The following is a 16,143-nucleotide window of genomic DNA, read 5'->3' on the forward strand; positions in this document are numbered from 1 at the left end:
CTATGTTAATGTGACATTTGTCGGTCTGACTCCTGACATTTAATGGTCCAGTTAAAGATGTCCATATCAGTCACACTGATTATTATTTGAAACTTGGCTCACTGCTGAGTGCTGCTGTTAAATATCATGCACAGGGCAAGGACATTTCCACCAACGTCGACCAAACACACAGAGTCATTAAGCGAAGCAGAGGCTGGTGGGATATATTCGCTTTTAATTACAAGTGCACAGTTTTGATCAGAGACCACTCACATCAACCAATCCCACATCGGAACAGTTACAGTATACTCTACTGTAGATATGCCTTTGGGTTCTGTACACATCTAAGACACAGCAGTGCTTAAGGCTACACTATATCATACACACTGTAGTTTACAGTATTAACATTACAGCCATGATGTGATGTTGCTTCCCTTCAGATATTTGGCGAAAAACAGTGAAAGCGTTCATCTTTGTTTTGAGGAAAAAGTTCATGTCCTGGACGGGGACTGGGCTCCAGACTGCAGAACAGTTAACGTCAACAGAACATCATCACAAGGTTTGCTTGCACTGCAGACAAACAAACAGCTCTGAGGGTTTACCTAGGACTGACATGGGTGACGCACATTTGATCTACCTTCATTGAACAGTACAGTGGCTCTCTGATCATAATGTCCTTTGACCACTGCTGACAGAAGCACACGACAGTATCCCCCCAACAGACAAGATACGAAGAGGAAACTACAGATCTGCCCGCTCAGTATCAACAGATACCTGGATTCCCTGCATGCTAAATAAGACAGCTGGGATGCATCGCTTTCAGCCCCCTGGCTTAGAGAGAATCTAGATGAAAGAGTAAAGGAACCATAATATAGCACTGACTCGTCTTAGTAGGTTCAAGGTTGCAGAAATAAGTAATCCGTTAAGGCTCCTGTGCCAAAGTGACATAATCATTTACTATCATTTAGTTCCAGAGGGAGGAGATATTGCACTCAGGGCTTTTTCACTGCAAAAATCAGAGGATAACATTGACACACATTCCACATTAAGTCAGATATATTTGCCCACTGCTGAGGCGGTAATCGTTCAAAACGTTTCCTTATCATCTGACTGTAGGATGGCTCTTTTCTAGCTGCTGATCTTGGTCAGCATCTTGTTGATGGCCTGTTTGACATGGGTGGTGGAGCTGCGGCGTCTGGCCTTGCCCTGCACAGCTTTGCGGCGCCTGACCTCTCGGCACAGCTCGTGGAACGCCTCGGCCACGGCCCCACCCTCGTCTGCACAGGCCGAACATTCGTAGAAGGCACATGCCATCTCGGCTGCCAGCCGCTCTCCTTCCTCTGTGCCGACCTGCCGGACGTGGTCCAGATCCGACTTGTTGCCCACCAAAACCAGAGGAACATTCTTTGGCTTCTTCACCTCCTCGAGGAGACTTCGGAGTGGTGCCACCTCCTCAAAGCTTCCTCGGTCTGTGATGTCATACACGATGACAAATCCATCGCCCCAGCGCATGTGACCCTCCTTCTGCTGGATGTCCTCCTGAGAACAAGGCAGTTAGATCCATGTTAGAGGAATAGTGTTGGCACTAGCTTATTTCCAGGTGGTCTCATAACACCTGGAGAGTCTTAAACATGTAGCTTGCTTATGAACTGAATGTTATAAAGCCACAAAATAACAGATATATACTGCTTAGCTAAGGTACAGCTAACTGGCTATAGTCTCCTGTATTGCATTACTCTTGAATGGATTTTTTTGCTTTGACATAGGAACACACCAAAAAATATGCAAGCTTGAAAAAAAGTTTACCCTGTGTCTACCTTGGTAACAGTCAGTGTTAATTTTGTTGACGAATCATTTCCGTCATAGTTTTCATTAACGACCTTTGTTTGCTGATAAAAATGAGACGATAACTAAATAGAAACTGACGCATGGTGCCAAAAACGAAGACGAAATGTATTGACACTTTTGTCAACGAATAAAAACGAGACGAAATTATTGATGGAGACGAGATCCAATCAGAGCAAATTTTGTTTGTGGAAGGGAGGGACGAATCAGGAGATGGCGGCAGAGAGCCAATCAGAAGTGATCTCTCTGTGTAAAGACGTTACCCCGCGATGCTGGAAGAAGGCGTCCTCATGCATGGTCACACAACACAGGAGAAGAACAGACACATGGACACGTTTGATGTCAAGACAAACAAGACGGTTTGCAAAATGTGTGGAGCGACTATCAGCGGTAAAAACACAACAAACCTGAAGCGACATTTGCAGACGAGTCATCTTAACTTCCGTTCATACACGTGACAAAATCTATAAATGAAGACCCCGCTGCTGATGGTTTTACAGCATGCGACCTGTTTCTAAGCTGTCACTGAAGTGTTTTGCTGTAGTTATGGAGTATTCATGAAGAAGGTCATGACTGAACAGTGTATTCAGGGAGAGCAGCTCACTGTTCACTGGTTCTTTGTGAAAAGGTAATAGCAATTAAATAAAGAGTTTGTTTGTTTCAAATAACAAAAGTTAAAGCTGTGCCTGTTTTTATTGCACTTAAATGTTTCATGAAAAAACATATATCATAGAATTTTGGTCGACTAAATCCACGGCAGATTTAGTCGACTAAAATTATTTGATATTTAGTCGACTAAAACTAGACTAAAAGTTAAAAAAATGTTGATGACTAAAATGTGACTAAAATCAAATGACATTTTAGTCACAAGACTAAAATAAAAACTAAATCCGAAATTGCTGCCAAAATTAACACTGGTAACAGTGAAGGATTGCATGTTGGTTATTTTGTACTATTAGCTGATAAACTGGAAAGCTAGCCGTAGCTAAGCAGAGCATCTTATGCCCGGTTTACACTGTGCGATTTTGGGCTGTTGACCAAAGACGAAAGATGACCATCGTAGGAGAATCGTGGAGATATCTTTGGTCGTCGCTCTAAATCAGTGGTCTTACGCCGTACTGTGAGACAGGTTCCATGATGGCCGTTGTCAGCATCTTGCGACCAAAGACAAGCTGAGAAAAAATTCTAGCAGAAATTTAGGATGACTCACAGTGTGACAACTGCTACGAACTGTCACCCCGCATCCACGTCTTCCTCCTCCTCGCATGTTGACGTATGACATAACCTGTGATCGCCTGCGATTCAGTAAATGGTCATCGTACAATCTGCACGCATCAAACTTGACGTTGTACCAAAGCTTTTTAGATTCACGTCGTGTAGTGTGTCATGCAATGGTCTTATAAGATTGCTAAAAATCGCACAGTGTAGAAAGGCCATAAGTTAGCTATTTGTCCACATTAGCAGGCAGGATGTTAGGTCACATACAATTAATACACTTCAAATGGAACCTTTTTCTAACTATCTCAAACATTATGAAGGATGTTTCTTAAAAGCTTTCCTTCATTTGCTTGAATAGTTTGTGTAGTTGTGTTGTGTAGTTTTGGAAGTGTTTTTGTTTGATTCTGTGTCTCTGCTCTCACACCTTCTTAATCCATAAATTAAATTGTCCAGCTGTCTGAGGAATGTGAACCGTAGACCATGTGCTCCTAATTTGATCACGTCAGGACAAAAACAGTCGCCCAGTTTTAACAGGACCTAACTGGTTGTATGGACTGGAAATCATAACCTGGCAGGGTGGATGCAAACCGATTCTGATCTGATCTTATTGGTAGAGGAGGATGAAGAACTGCTGCGTTCCTTCAGAGGACAGATGAGACAGTGGGACGTTTGTGTACCTGACCGACTTCTGAACCTGGAATTTATGAGAAATTCAGGACTCCAACTCCCACAAATCACCAGAGTTAGGACAATGCTATGATATGATATGATCGGAGTCATGTCTGGAAGCGTTCAGACCTCATCCTAATGCCAACTGAAAACAGACTACAATGTAATGAGCGAGAGATGACTTGGCTCAAGTGTCGCAGGGGAAATCAGCTGCCAGCAGAACACCTACGCAGCACTGCAGCATATTTATCTCCAGGCCGAGGACTTACACAAGCTCTCCCTCATGGTCAGTGCCTGGCTTCTGTTAGACTGCAGGAAATTGCCATCTCAAGTGCCACTCACTCACACACCCACTCCAACTATTATTCAAACAAGTGATGAATATCTCCAAGAAAGGCAGCAAAGGGAGGAGAGCACCTGAGCTGTCTGAGGGCAGGTTTATCCACAGACACGCTCCCAGACCAAAAAAAAAGTCCCTAAATCCCTGCAAGACTTTCTGTTTTATGTTCTTTATGGAGTGTGAAAGTTCAAACGAGTCTCACTTAAATTCATTTTTAATGAACTAATTAATCATCGTGTCGTATTGACCCAGGAAATGAGTTTCATTTTGTCTTAGAGCCAAATAACATTTTTACAAAGGTAAAAACACAGATGGGGCACAGACAGTGCTGTTAATGTAAATGCTGCTATACTACCATATTTTCCGGACTATAAGTCGCACTTTTTTTCATCCTTTGGCTGGGTATGCAACTATACTGAGGTGTGACTTATCTATGCAAAAATATACAATTACTTAGCCTTGTGTCCTGACGTCCCATTACAAATATAATGGCAGCTGTTCTGTCCCTCTCCTGACAGCGACTAATAGTCCGGTGCAACTTATCTATGTTTTTTTCTTCTTCATCACGCATTTTATGGCTGGTGTGACTTATACTCCGGTGCGACTTGTAGTCCAGAAAATACGGTATTTTATTATGACTTATTCCTAAGCACATATCTGTCATTTTTAACGATCCATGAAATCCTGAATGCTGAAAATGATACGAGGCCCATGTGTAGTTTGTCTCACCTGTCCTGCAGTGTCCAGAATCTCCATGGTAACAACCTCATCATCAATATTGGCTTGGTGACGATATGTTGACTCTGTGAAAACACAAAAAAAGTAGAGAATAGTGTGTAGGAATTCAGTTCAGAGCCGGTATAAATCCGCCTACTGCTCTTTTAAATATTCAGAGGATCACTCATACAACAGAGGAGTCAAACATTACACTGTATGCTGATGATTCATCCTGCACCAGTGGGCCTACACTAATTATGAGTCTAATGAAACACACTCCCTCTACCTCTCCTTCTTCACCACCTGAGGGCAGTGGAACTGACCAATCAGAACAGATGTATGTTTTGTCCATAGCAGTGGCGGTTTTGGGCATCCAAGTTTGATCCAAGTGCTCTAGTTTACATGCCTTATGTTAGTTTAATTTAAAAAAAAATATAGACAATGGGGAATTAATTTTTTATACCATTTATCATCATATTATCCATTTTGCAACCTGTCATGTTTGTTTTCTGTAATGTTTGTGCATGTTTGTTCCTCTCTCTCTCTCCTTCATCCTCTCTGTCCTGTCTCCCTCTTCTTCTCCTCTCTCTCCTTCATCCTGGCCGACTTTCAGCAGTAAGGTTCTCCTTATGAGCCGGATCCTGCTCAAAGTTTCTTCCTGTTAAAAGGGAGTTTTTCCTGACACTGTGGCTCTCAAGGGGGTTCGGGCTCTGGGTCTCTGTGAAGCGCTATATTAATAAAACTGAATTGAATTGAATTGCAGCCTTCCCCCTTATTTAATGACCTCCGCTTTTTTTTTTGCTTTTTTTGGGGGGGTGGGGGCACTCATGGGGGGTCTCACCCAGGGAGTAATTCAATGTAGAACCGCCACTGGTCCATAGATATGTAGGTCATAGCAACAAGACATGCTGCTTCTACCTGACTCAGACAGACACTGCGATGTCTGAAAAGGACACCATGTTTTTATCCATCCTGGTTCCACCTCCATCGGATCATTAGCTTACATTTTGGAGCAAAGTGCTTCAGTTTTTCAGCCTGCTGGTTGCTGGCTGACAGCTGACTCTTAACATGAAACAGCCTGAGATTCACCTTTTAGATCTGTTTAAAAAGCAGGATGACAGGTTCTTATTCCTGGCACAGGAACACAGGTGTGAACTGTGACCCTGACCTTTCATTCCACTTCAGACAGCTCAGGAGATATCTGCTTCAATTGCCCCTTGCAAAAACCTCATCTGTGTAAACACCTGACAGAAAGCACTGAACCCTCCGGAAACCCTCCTATAGTTAAACAGACTGCTGGATTTTGCCTTCAGAGGCCTGAAGCTCTTTCTGAAAGCTTCTTAACTTCCTGTCTCAATAATGCTGCTCTGCTGTGTTGTCCTTCAGTTAAAAGTACAGATTATTATTTGACAGTGTGGTATAGAGAGGGTCCAGTTGATGCACAGAAATACCTGCTTTCTTTACTAGTGTGTACCCTGGCAAAAGTAAAGACTTATATTGTTAGTGAAAGCACAAGTTCAACTGTGCTTATAAGATGTCTGATTGCAAATGGAAATCAGAGAGTTTCAGCTACTGTTTATACATATTAATTATCATCTGCCTTGGGCCAATCAAACACAATTAAGTATAATTTCAAACTCCTCCAATATTTATGACTCATGTCATTAAAAGTTATGATTACAAGATGTTAAAACTGTGAATTATATTCAGAACAATTGATAAATTATGATGGCATTACCAGCAGTTCAGATCACTATAAACAATGTACTGTATGCAACCATAAATCCATCCATTTTCCACCGTATGATACTTGTTGTGTTACTTTAGTGATGACTTTGTACCTCAGGTACAGAAACAATACAGACCATCTGTCAGAGAGATGTTCAGATTCTCAGTGAAAGCCGAGAGTTTCCTCCACCATGCTGCATCACAGGGGCACTCACCTCTCCTGGGTATAAACTCTGTCCTGTGACGTGCATGAAATGTCACGTAGCGCCCCGAGGCAGACATACAGCAAGTGCAGCTGTTCAGCTGGAGGCATGAGGAGCATCTCCGAGGAGAAGTCTCACACTGCGACTCCTGGGACAACCTATTTTCAGCAGCAATCAAGCTTCGGCAATCTGTCCACATCCACCCTCCAGTGTCTTTGTTGCTAAATGCTCTGACAGGAGGCAGGGCTGGGATCATTTAACCAGTCCCACCAACCTTTCTAAAGGTCCAGGAAAGAAAACAATAACAGCAATTTTCCTGGCAGCAAGCAATTCATCCCTTATAATTTAAAACCTCTCACAGCCTGAAGGCTACAAAGACAGAGAGAGAAAGTCAGCCGGAACTGGAGGCACTCCAGATTGTTGATAGAGCTTGGTTCTTCCACAAACAGCCCCAGTAAGCCACATGTTGTACAGCTCTTTATTTTCCTCTGAGATAACAACAGTTGATGTTATTGAAGTAGATCAGAGGTTCTTTCAGTGAGCCAGAAGGAAGAACTGGATAATGGGAAGGAGCAGAAATAACTGCTGCAATATTGTGGCCATCTGCATTCTGAACAGCCACCGTTCCCCACAGAACTATGGAAAGGAGACCCAGCTGTCATCTTGTAATATCTGTGCAGACTTGTACCTGCTGGTAGCCAAAAACTCACAACAGTGAACAAATCTGTGTGTTTTACTTCACTTTCAGTGTAGGTTGCTGCACTTAAATGAATATATACATGTATATTCTTCTTCACAACACCCTGTATTGCATTAGTCTTCATCATTTTATTTATTTAAAACCTAGAAAACTACAGAGGATAGCCTCCACTGGTAGGCATTATTAATGTCCATGAGGTCCAGTCATTGTTTTCGAGGTGCATATTATTAAAGTCGTGTAATAATTGCTGTATAATACCTAGATTCACCGATTCAGCACTGCTACTGATTGCTAGTGTTGAGACAGAAGCATCAAATGAATGCTTCTGTCACTAAAACAATATCTTAAAAAAAAATCAATAGTTAAATCAAACACATTCAGAAAATCATATTGCACAGTAGCCCAGTAAATCCATTCATAAGAACCAATTTACCAAACATAATAAAATCAAAATGGACATTTAGACAGAAATGATTAAAAGCAATCATTATGATTAATAAGATTTATAAGTATCAGTGTAGTGCTAGTAGGTGTTTATGTGGGTGGATCTGGGGTGAAGCATCTAAAAACAGGTTTTCCTGGGAGGATTTTAGGGACCTGCACCGTGTCTTCGTTTTGTGTCTACATTTCATGTAAGCAGGCCAATTAGATGGAAAGAAGCTCCTGTCAGATCACTTTATAAGTAAATAGGAACAAATGTGGTTCTCCTTCCAGCAGCTGGCCAGGTTTTTCATGTGCATCATATTTATCACCAGTAACAGATCTCCGCAGAGTGATAAACTGCATCACAGATAATGTTAACCCCTTACATAGACAGGAAAACAGGAAAAATGTTAGCTTCTATTGTTAACATTAGCTCACAAACACATCTCATATCTTGCTCGTTTTTTATTTTTTCATTGACTAGAAGCTAGCGTTTGCACAGTGGGCTCCATGTTCATTTGTTAGCAAAGCAGTCAGCAGTGTTTCTGAGACTCTGTACATGCTGTAAATGAGAGAGTGTTACCTTTGCTGTTCCTGCTTTTAGTTTGGAATAAAATCCACGAAACTAAACATGTGCTTGCCTAAGTCTGTGCTGAAAGGACTCCTTGCCAGCCTGTGAACATCTATCATAAACCTGCTATAAGTAAATAGGTTGATAATAAATGGAGATAAATGTAGAGCTGCTGCCAGTGGACAGCATATTGAAACAGATGAAGTGCTGCCTGTATTCTGGCAGTAATTCTGAGACACACACACACACACACCCTAATGTACCTGTGTGATGTGCCCATAATGGTGTTTTAATAACGTTTCATCCACTTCATGGGTAATTTCAGCCGCACCGTCTGATTGGTCACAGGCACCCTCCAACAGTGCTGCTATTTCCATATTCCCATTATGGACCTCAAGCTGTGCTTTCATAGTAGTGACGCCAGCTCTTGTGGTAACCAAGGAGGCACTTATCGCTGTTTTAATGATTTCTAAAGCATATGCTACTCAGTTTAAACAGCGTGAAGGTAATGGCAAAAAGACACACAATAATAATCTCCATTTTGTTGCTATAATACCTGGAAACATCTCAACAAGCCATATGTTAAGATTGAGAGACGGCAAAATGAGCATAACGATCAATTAAATATGTTCCTGAGTGCAGTGTGTATTCTGCTGCCCCTCCCATCAGCCAGACTTGGCATTGATGCAAACACTATTTGATCAATCCAGAGGCTCTGACCTGTCACATACAGCCAGGAAATAACAAAAAAAAAATACCTCACACAGGAAATGTCATGTCTTTGTTCCTGTAATTACAGAGTCACCAATTGGTTTGACCACCATCAGTGTATGAAAAACACAGTTCTATGTTAAGCACTGATGACGAAAGAGAAAATCAAATCCAGTTAGTTAACCATATGTCACCTAATCCACTGCAAGATTTATTCATTATATTATCAGATATATTTTCTGTCTATGTGCATGTTTTCAGCAGCACTATAGAGATGAGCTATGTACTGTCTTTAACTAGGCCAGGGGTCGGCAACCTGTGGCTCCGGAGCCGCATGAGGCTCTTTCATCCCTCTGTTGGGGCTCCCAGGCGGCGAGCTCATTTTTGGAAAAAAAAATAATAATAATAATGTGAATAAATAATGGCCGTTTAATTTAAATATATTTTATTTTATTCATTTAGTTTTTTCATAGTAATAGTTATTTCTTTGGAGATTGAGATGCTCTTGTGATATTAAAATAAAACTTTTAATATTTTGTCAAAATATGCGTCATGGTCGCGTCCTGTACGCAGCACCTGTATCTTCAATTTAGTGGTCAAATAGGTGTAGGTTAGGAGTTCTAAGTGCTTTATTCAGTGGGAAACCGGCCCAAATAGTTCTTTTAATGCTGAAGGTTGCCGACCCCTGAACTAGGCTAACCTGCTGCCTGCTTATGAATCACAGAGGCCTTGGTGTAGCAGGCATTACAGTTTTACAGTGGTTTTAGTAAAGGAGTGCATCTGTTCGTCTTACCAAGTGTGGGGTCGTACTCCCAGATGAAGCGTCTGGTCAGAAATCTCACCACCAAAGCTGCAAAGAGACAGAACAAAACTGTATATGAGGACAGGACAGAGACAGAACAAAACTGTATATGAGGACAGGACAGGAAAGGACAGAGCACTCTGCTGTTGTCTTCCTGTGGATTTAACTGCAAAAAAACAAAAACACAACTCAAAATGTATGACCACCTACTCCTAGTGACCTTGATATGCACACTGACTGATAACATGCTTCAATAGCTAATAAGCAGTGGATAAGCCACCAAGAGGGCATGAGATCCAAAGCTCTTTAATACTCCCCTCATCTAAATGCTAATACCTGTTTGAGCAGTTCCAGATCATTAATGCAGAGTTCAGGATGAAGGATCAGCTCTCAGTTCATCATCAGCTTCTTCTCTTCAATTGGCTAGTTAGCATGGGCCAGCCTCAACAATAAAATATCAACATCCCCACTGGACCGGTGAGTCACTGTCTTAATGGTTTACTGTCAACGAGTAATCTGCCGCACGGAAATGTTGCTCTGTTTGATCTTCAATCAGATGGAATTAGAAGGCCATTAACAGTGTATCACACAGATACATAACCACAGTGTGTGTGCATGTTGTCAGTACAAACAACAATGTTGAATGTGCCTGTTTATTTCGACACAGCAACATTTATCCCTTCAGTTAATGCCCGGGTGCTGCTGAGGATGGTTTAAAGCTCACAGGCTTCACAGAGAAAGTCAATCATCAATGTTCTACAAAGTTTAGAGAACAGGACATGTGTAAAGTAAGGAGCTGAAGGTGTCTATCTTGGTTTAGCATTAGCATCTTTACTTCAGCAGTGTTTTTCTTCAGATGAGTGTTTGATAATAAATAGAACTGAGAAAATCTCATTTTTTCTTTTGTATTGTTTGTTTGTTTATTGTTTGTTTGATTAAATTACAGTTTACAGGTCTGGCTGGGATACAGGACTCCCCGCATCTGAACCACACAATGGGTAACACATCAAACTGCTGTAGTTCAGGGTTGGTTTGCAAACACCTCTGCTGGCCAACACATGCATAATAATTATAATAATAATTGGCAGTTTAACTTAATTGCTACAAATAATATGTCATGCCCTCTTTTTGAAATATGTGGATTATTTTTCATTTTTCAGACACACCACTGAAATATCATATCGTAGGAGGAGCCGTCATGTCCCTGAGTGATTCCCATGGGACTGAGTGGTCCTTTTGAGTCTGTCGTCATGTCAGCTTCACTGAGCTGCTGTAGCAGAGACAGAGGGCAAACAGCTTTGCCTTTGAACGCTGCCTTTTGAACTGGGATAAAGCATCCATCATAGCTAGTCCTGTTTAATTAAATCCTACAAGGGGAGTGGAGAAGGCCTATGAAGTCATCCAGAGTGTCTCTGACATGTTTCATTACACTGCTATAGAAGTCATGTCCAGCCTTCGAGCACAAGGAGGTGGTTGATGACTATGTGTGAATGACACGTCTCCTCTAACACACACATGTATGTATATGTTCCAAGCAGAACTGCAGCCGATAATTTGTCTTAGGCCCTGAATTTGAGGTTATTTGTAGTGTTGCCTGAACTCATGTTGGACTGAACAACCAATGGGGTGTGAAGTCTTCACCTCATTAGAGGTAACTGTATCTTCAGCTTTTCACTGCCACTGCAAAGAAATGTACACACGGCAGAGAGGAGCCTTTGTTAAGGTGCGTCAGTATGGACAGCATGGCCCAGATTCACTAAGGGATTACAGAGGGAGGAGAGCTGGATGCACCTGTTGTATTCTGCTGCTCAGAGGAACAGTTTTATGGTTAAAAGTGGAGCCACCACCCCTGATGACAGCACATGATAATGCTCTAAAAGGCAGGTTTCTGTTTTTGATTGATCTCACAGTTCGATGTCTGTTACACGCCTGCATCTTTGTTGAGTTTACTCAGGTGACAAATGCAGTATTTCCACCTTTTTGTTGTATGTTGTGTCTTTATGGACGGGCCCTCCTGCACAAAACATGCTTTACAATGTGCTGCTGTTGTTATCTTCTATAATATCAGGTATCTAGGATACTAGCCAAATCAATACCGGGTCACCTTCCACAGCCAAGCTGAAGTCTGAAGCAGCTGATTTTATCAAACCATGACGGGCGGTTGGAAGAGTGCTGGGTTTCCAAATTTGCCTCGAACACATCATCCGTGAGAGGTGTCTGCCAAAGGCCGCTTTTATCCAAAGTGACCTAATCACATTAGCGATAGAATGTTGGACTAATTGCAAACAAAGCAAGAGCAATTAGTGGCGCCCATGACCCTGTTCTGAGCTGACGCTGTACTACTCATTGAACAGACTCTATTGATTCCCCGCGGCCGTCAGACAGACACCCATGGCTCTTTGGTTCCCTTTTGGCCACAAAAACACCTCTTTAGTGGTCCTCGCAGAGCTGTGCCGCCGCAGTCAACCTCTTTATCTATTGTTTTCATGTCACAGTGGGTCATGTCCCACGCACGGCAGACATGGTTAGACTGGAACTGCCTGAGAAATCAGGCATCAAGAGCAAGAAAATAAATGATGTGTTAACCTTTTAGTAATACCAGTTGATACAAATAAATTTAGAGATGCCACAAAAACACGCCTGCAGATTAGAGACAAGTCCCTGAGTTGCTGCACTTCCCGCTGGCTCGTTCTGGTGTATGATTTAACAAGACAAAAACACTAAAAACACTAATAATAACATTTTATCTTCCACTGCTGTTAATGACATAGACTGTATATAAAGATGAATGACATGACAGCTCCTCAAAATGAGGCCAAAACATCTTGATTGCCCCCTGGTGGTTGGCTGCAGTATAGGTCATACACTCCCTCGTCCTCTGTGTGGGACATAGACCTAAAAATCTCAAATAATTTTTCATGGCACTTGCAGACTAAACAGCCTAACCAGAGCTGGGGAAATGACTAGCTTGCTGCACCTAACATTCTTAAATTTCTTCATTTTAGGGACTAGACTGCCCTCTACCTTTGTAGAGCAGCATTGTTTGAACTTTTTGACTCATATTCATTTTCTGTATGACCAATATTTATCTGGATTTATTGACTAGCTTGATTGATGCTCAAAAATGTGCAGAACATCTCCTGCAAAACACTAAAAATAATCACGAAGCATCCAGTTTTGAATCAGATTTGGAGCGACTGGGCTGTGCTGATTGATGTCATCAGACCCGTTGTAAATTTGCTCCTTTTCTGGCAGGAAGCTTTGTTTGTCTCATGTTTTATGTGAACAGAGGAGCGGTGAATCATTAACCAGACGAGCTGTTTCTGGGGTTTTATTGCATTTCTGTTAGACGATTACCGTCCTGCTGCTCTGCTGGCAGACAAGACACAACAATTTGCACTATGTGGCCTCGGAATGCTTGTGAAGCTCTGAAATACGATGTTAGCGGGAATCTGTGAAGCAAAATTGATTGATTTTTGTTCCAATTCTTTTAAACAGTTTGAGCTTGTAAGACTAGATGACCATTAAATGACTTTATTTGAAGCAGTCTCTCTCCACTGATCAACAGCCTCACTACTTATTAGCAGAGATGTTGACAACAGGATCATAGATCGCAGCTATTTAATTATTGATTAATGGTTTCCTGCAAATCCAGCCAGCAGTTAAACATGATCTAAGACAACATTTTAGTCAGCAGCTTTGCGGATTCCGTTTTGCAGAAGTTCAAGGATTACTTTTGAGCATCTGAAAAGCCTCCACAAATCATTGAGGAATCATTAGAGAAGACAGACAGAAGAGAAAGTATTGCAGCAGCTTAGAAATGGAAAACTGTGCTGCTGCTTGTTTCCAGAGTTCATGTAGATTTATTTTTTTACTTTTTATTTTTGGGACAGATACTTTAAAGTGCTGTGATACATCTGTTGGAAGGCCGTCAGCAGAGCAGTTTGTAATTAAATAAAACAATGCACATAGAAAAGCAGTTCAACTCTCCTTTCTCTGGAAGCAATGTTAATATTGGATTGTGCTTGCGTCCACACAAAGTGATGCTGAAAACAAGCAAATAAATGAGCTCCAAAACCACTTCCTGGACAGTAGGTCAGGCCTCTGTTCCCAGTCTCAGCGCTTTCCCAGAGTTCCTTTCACCACGACGCTTTCCCTAAGGGCCTGTCTGCATCCCAAACCACCAACGTCAATCCTCTTTGCTGAGCTGAATTGACTTAAAGCATTTTTCTCAGTATAAGGAAATACACGTATGTCTGTAGAGTCCTACTGGTGCCAGGGGAAATATCCTGTCTATCTGTATCGCCCAGTACAGATACAGATCACCTCACTCCCTTTCCAGATCAGATTACAGCCAGCCAATGAGGCTCCATTCTCGTTTTTTTTCCTAAGATTTCACCACTACCCTATAAAAACGGATGTGGGAAGCCTTAAGTGCGCAGGGTAACAATAACACACAAGGCAACAGTAAACATGTCATCTCCCAGGATTGATGGCGTCACCATCTGAGCCAGTCAGGAGCGCCCAGTGTGAGCTGAGGTTCAGGAGCCAAACACTAACCCTTAAGATAGCACCAGAGCTTTTAGCACCCCTGTTTGGTTTATTAATATAATAACACATGAACTGAGCCATAGAAAAAACATTTTCAGAATAGATATAATACATATATTTTTTTAAATATCAGATCAAGGATTATATGCTTTAGGCTCCAATAGTTAGCATGCTGTTAACTTGCCTTGAGTCTGGTTCCATTGTTGTGACAGACCATTATGTCCAGAAACAATGGGCATATTGTGAAATAATGCTGGATACACATGGGATGGCAACCCATTTTGAACATTAGTTCACCTGCAATTCGTTCACCAATTTCACATAAGAGATGATCTGAGATAGCACAATATGTAACCCACGGAGTACCAGTAGAGACTGTGTGCAGTGATTACCCCTTATGCTTTCACATTAAACAGGTGCTACATGACACCCTTCTCCTTCAAACTACTCCACCATTTTCTCAGCTACCGTGGTGATGAATTCATAGATTTATTAGCACTTATTCACAGGACCACATGCCAAAACCCTAAATGTAGTTTTCCTTTGTCATGTTATTTGTCTCCACTACATATCTCTACAATTTTTTTAACCCAGATATGAATGTAAAAAGATTGTTGCTTTCTTCAAATGTGAATATTTTAAAGTGTTTTTGAAGAACAATATTCACTCCCAAAATACCAAACCAGTACTATATGAAAAATCTCATCATGGCTCCTGATCAGCTTACAGTTGGCTGATTATCAGCACATGACTCATCACTTTCATCCCCATGCCTGTAAACTCATTAGTGATTGAGGTCTGCAGATTCCTGGTTATTATGCACTATTTAATTTGATGAGATGTGGGGCATAATCACCTACAACTGCTCTTCTGGGAATAATAGAGCAGCGTTCCACTTTCTGCCATGTTTATTTTATCATCGCAATGTTAATAATTAACCCTCATGTGTTGTTCGGGACATTTTTGTCCTCTGAGAGAAATTTTTCTGTTTATTTTGGCCATAACTTTGTCAATATGTGGACAAATTGAATCATTTTTCCTCAATAAGCTTAATTTTACATAAATTTTGTTAATATGATTTTAAAATTTTTCATAGGTCAACGGTACACTGTGGGCAAATTTTACCCCCTAATGTGTTGTTCGGGGACAAAAACGTCCCCTAACTTTAACGGTTTTAAAAATATATTAGATAAATATTTTTTTGAATTTTTTTTGCATAGACCTTTTAATTAACTTCAGTTCTAATCAACAGTAGTGAAAAAATCATTTTCCCCCAAGATTTTAACCCTTTAATCACCAATTTTATAAGGGGTGGTGCTGAAAATTGAAAAAAAAAAACACAAAATGGCTCATTTTTAATAGAAAAGGTGAATGTGGACTGGATTCTTTTTAACCTTTATTACAGTCTTGGTCATGTCAAACATCAGTAAAAAAATTGACTTTATTGCATTATTAGTTTTTGCACAGCACTGGATTTTCTTTTTTTCTCCCATTTTGTCCCATAGACTTACATTATACATTATTAGACATTATAAACACACTTTTTTTGACTGCACAGCCATGGCACTAAATAATCATGCATTCTTGATTGTTGGTGGTTTACCCTGTTGGTAGGAGGTAACATTTGTGATTTTTACAGTTAACAACTTAATGACCATATTAACCCTTTACCTGCAGGCCTGTGCT

General features: G+C 41.1%; 1 protein-coding gene across 2 annotated transcripts in view; it reads right to left on the bottom strand.

The window, feature by feature from the left end:
* Positions 1-202: 202 nt before the first annotated feature.
* Positions 203-16,143, bottom strand: part of rerg (RAS-like, estrogen-regulated, growth inhibitor) — a 33,669-nt gene continuing 17,728 nt past the window's right edge. For both annotated transcript variants that reach the window (XM_028400881.1, XM_028400880.1), the window contains exons 3-5: positions 9,898-9,954; positions 4,781-4,854; positions 203-1,518 (exon numbers count right to left, since the gene is read on the bottom strand). In XM_028400881.1, coding sequence (XP_028256682.1) covers positions 1,108-1,518; positions 4,781-4,854; positions 9,898-9,954 — 542 coding nt within the window. In that variant the 3' untranslated portion in view covers positions 203-1,107. The remainder of the gene's footprint in view (positions 1,519-4,780; positions 4,855-9,897; positions 9,955-16,143) is intronic.

Source organism: Parambassis ranga, chromosome 2 (assembly GCF_900634625.1).
Source record: "Parambassis ranga chromosome 2, fParRan2.1, whole genome shotgun sequence".
Classification (NCBI taxonomy): domain Eukaryota; kingdom Metazoa; phylum Chordata; class Actinopteri; family Ambassidae; genus Parambassis; species Parambassis ranga.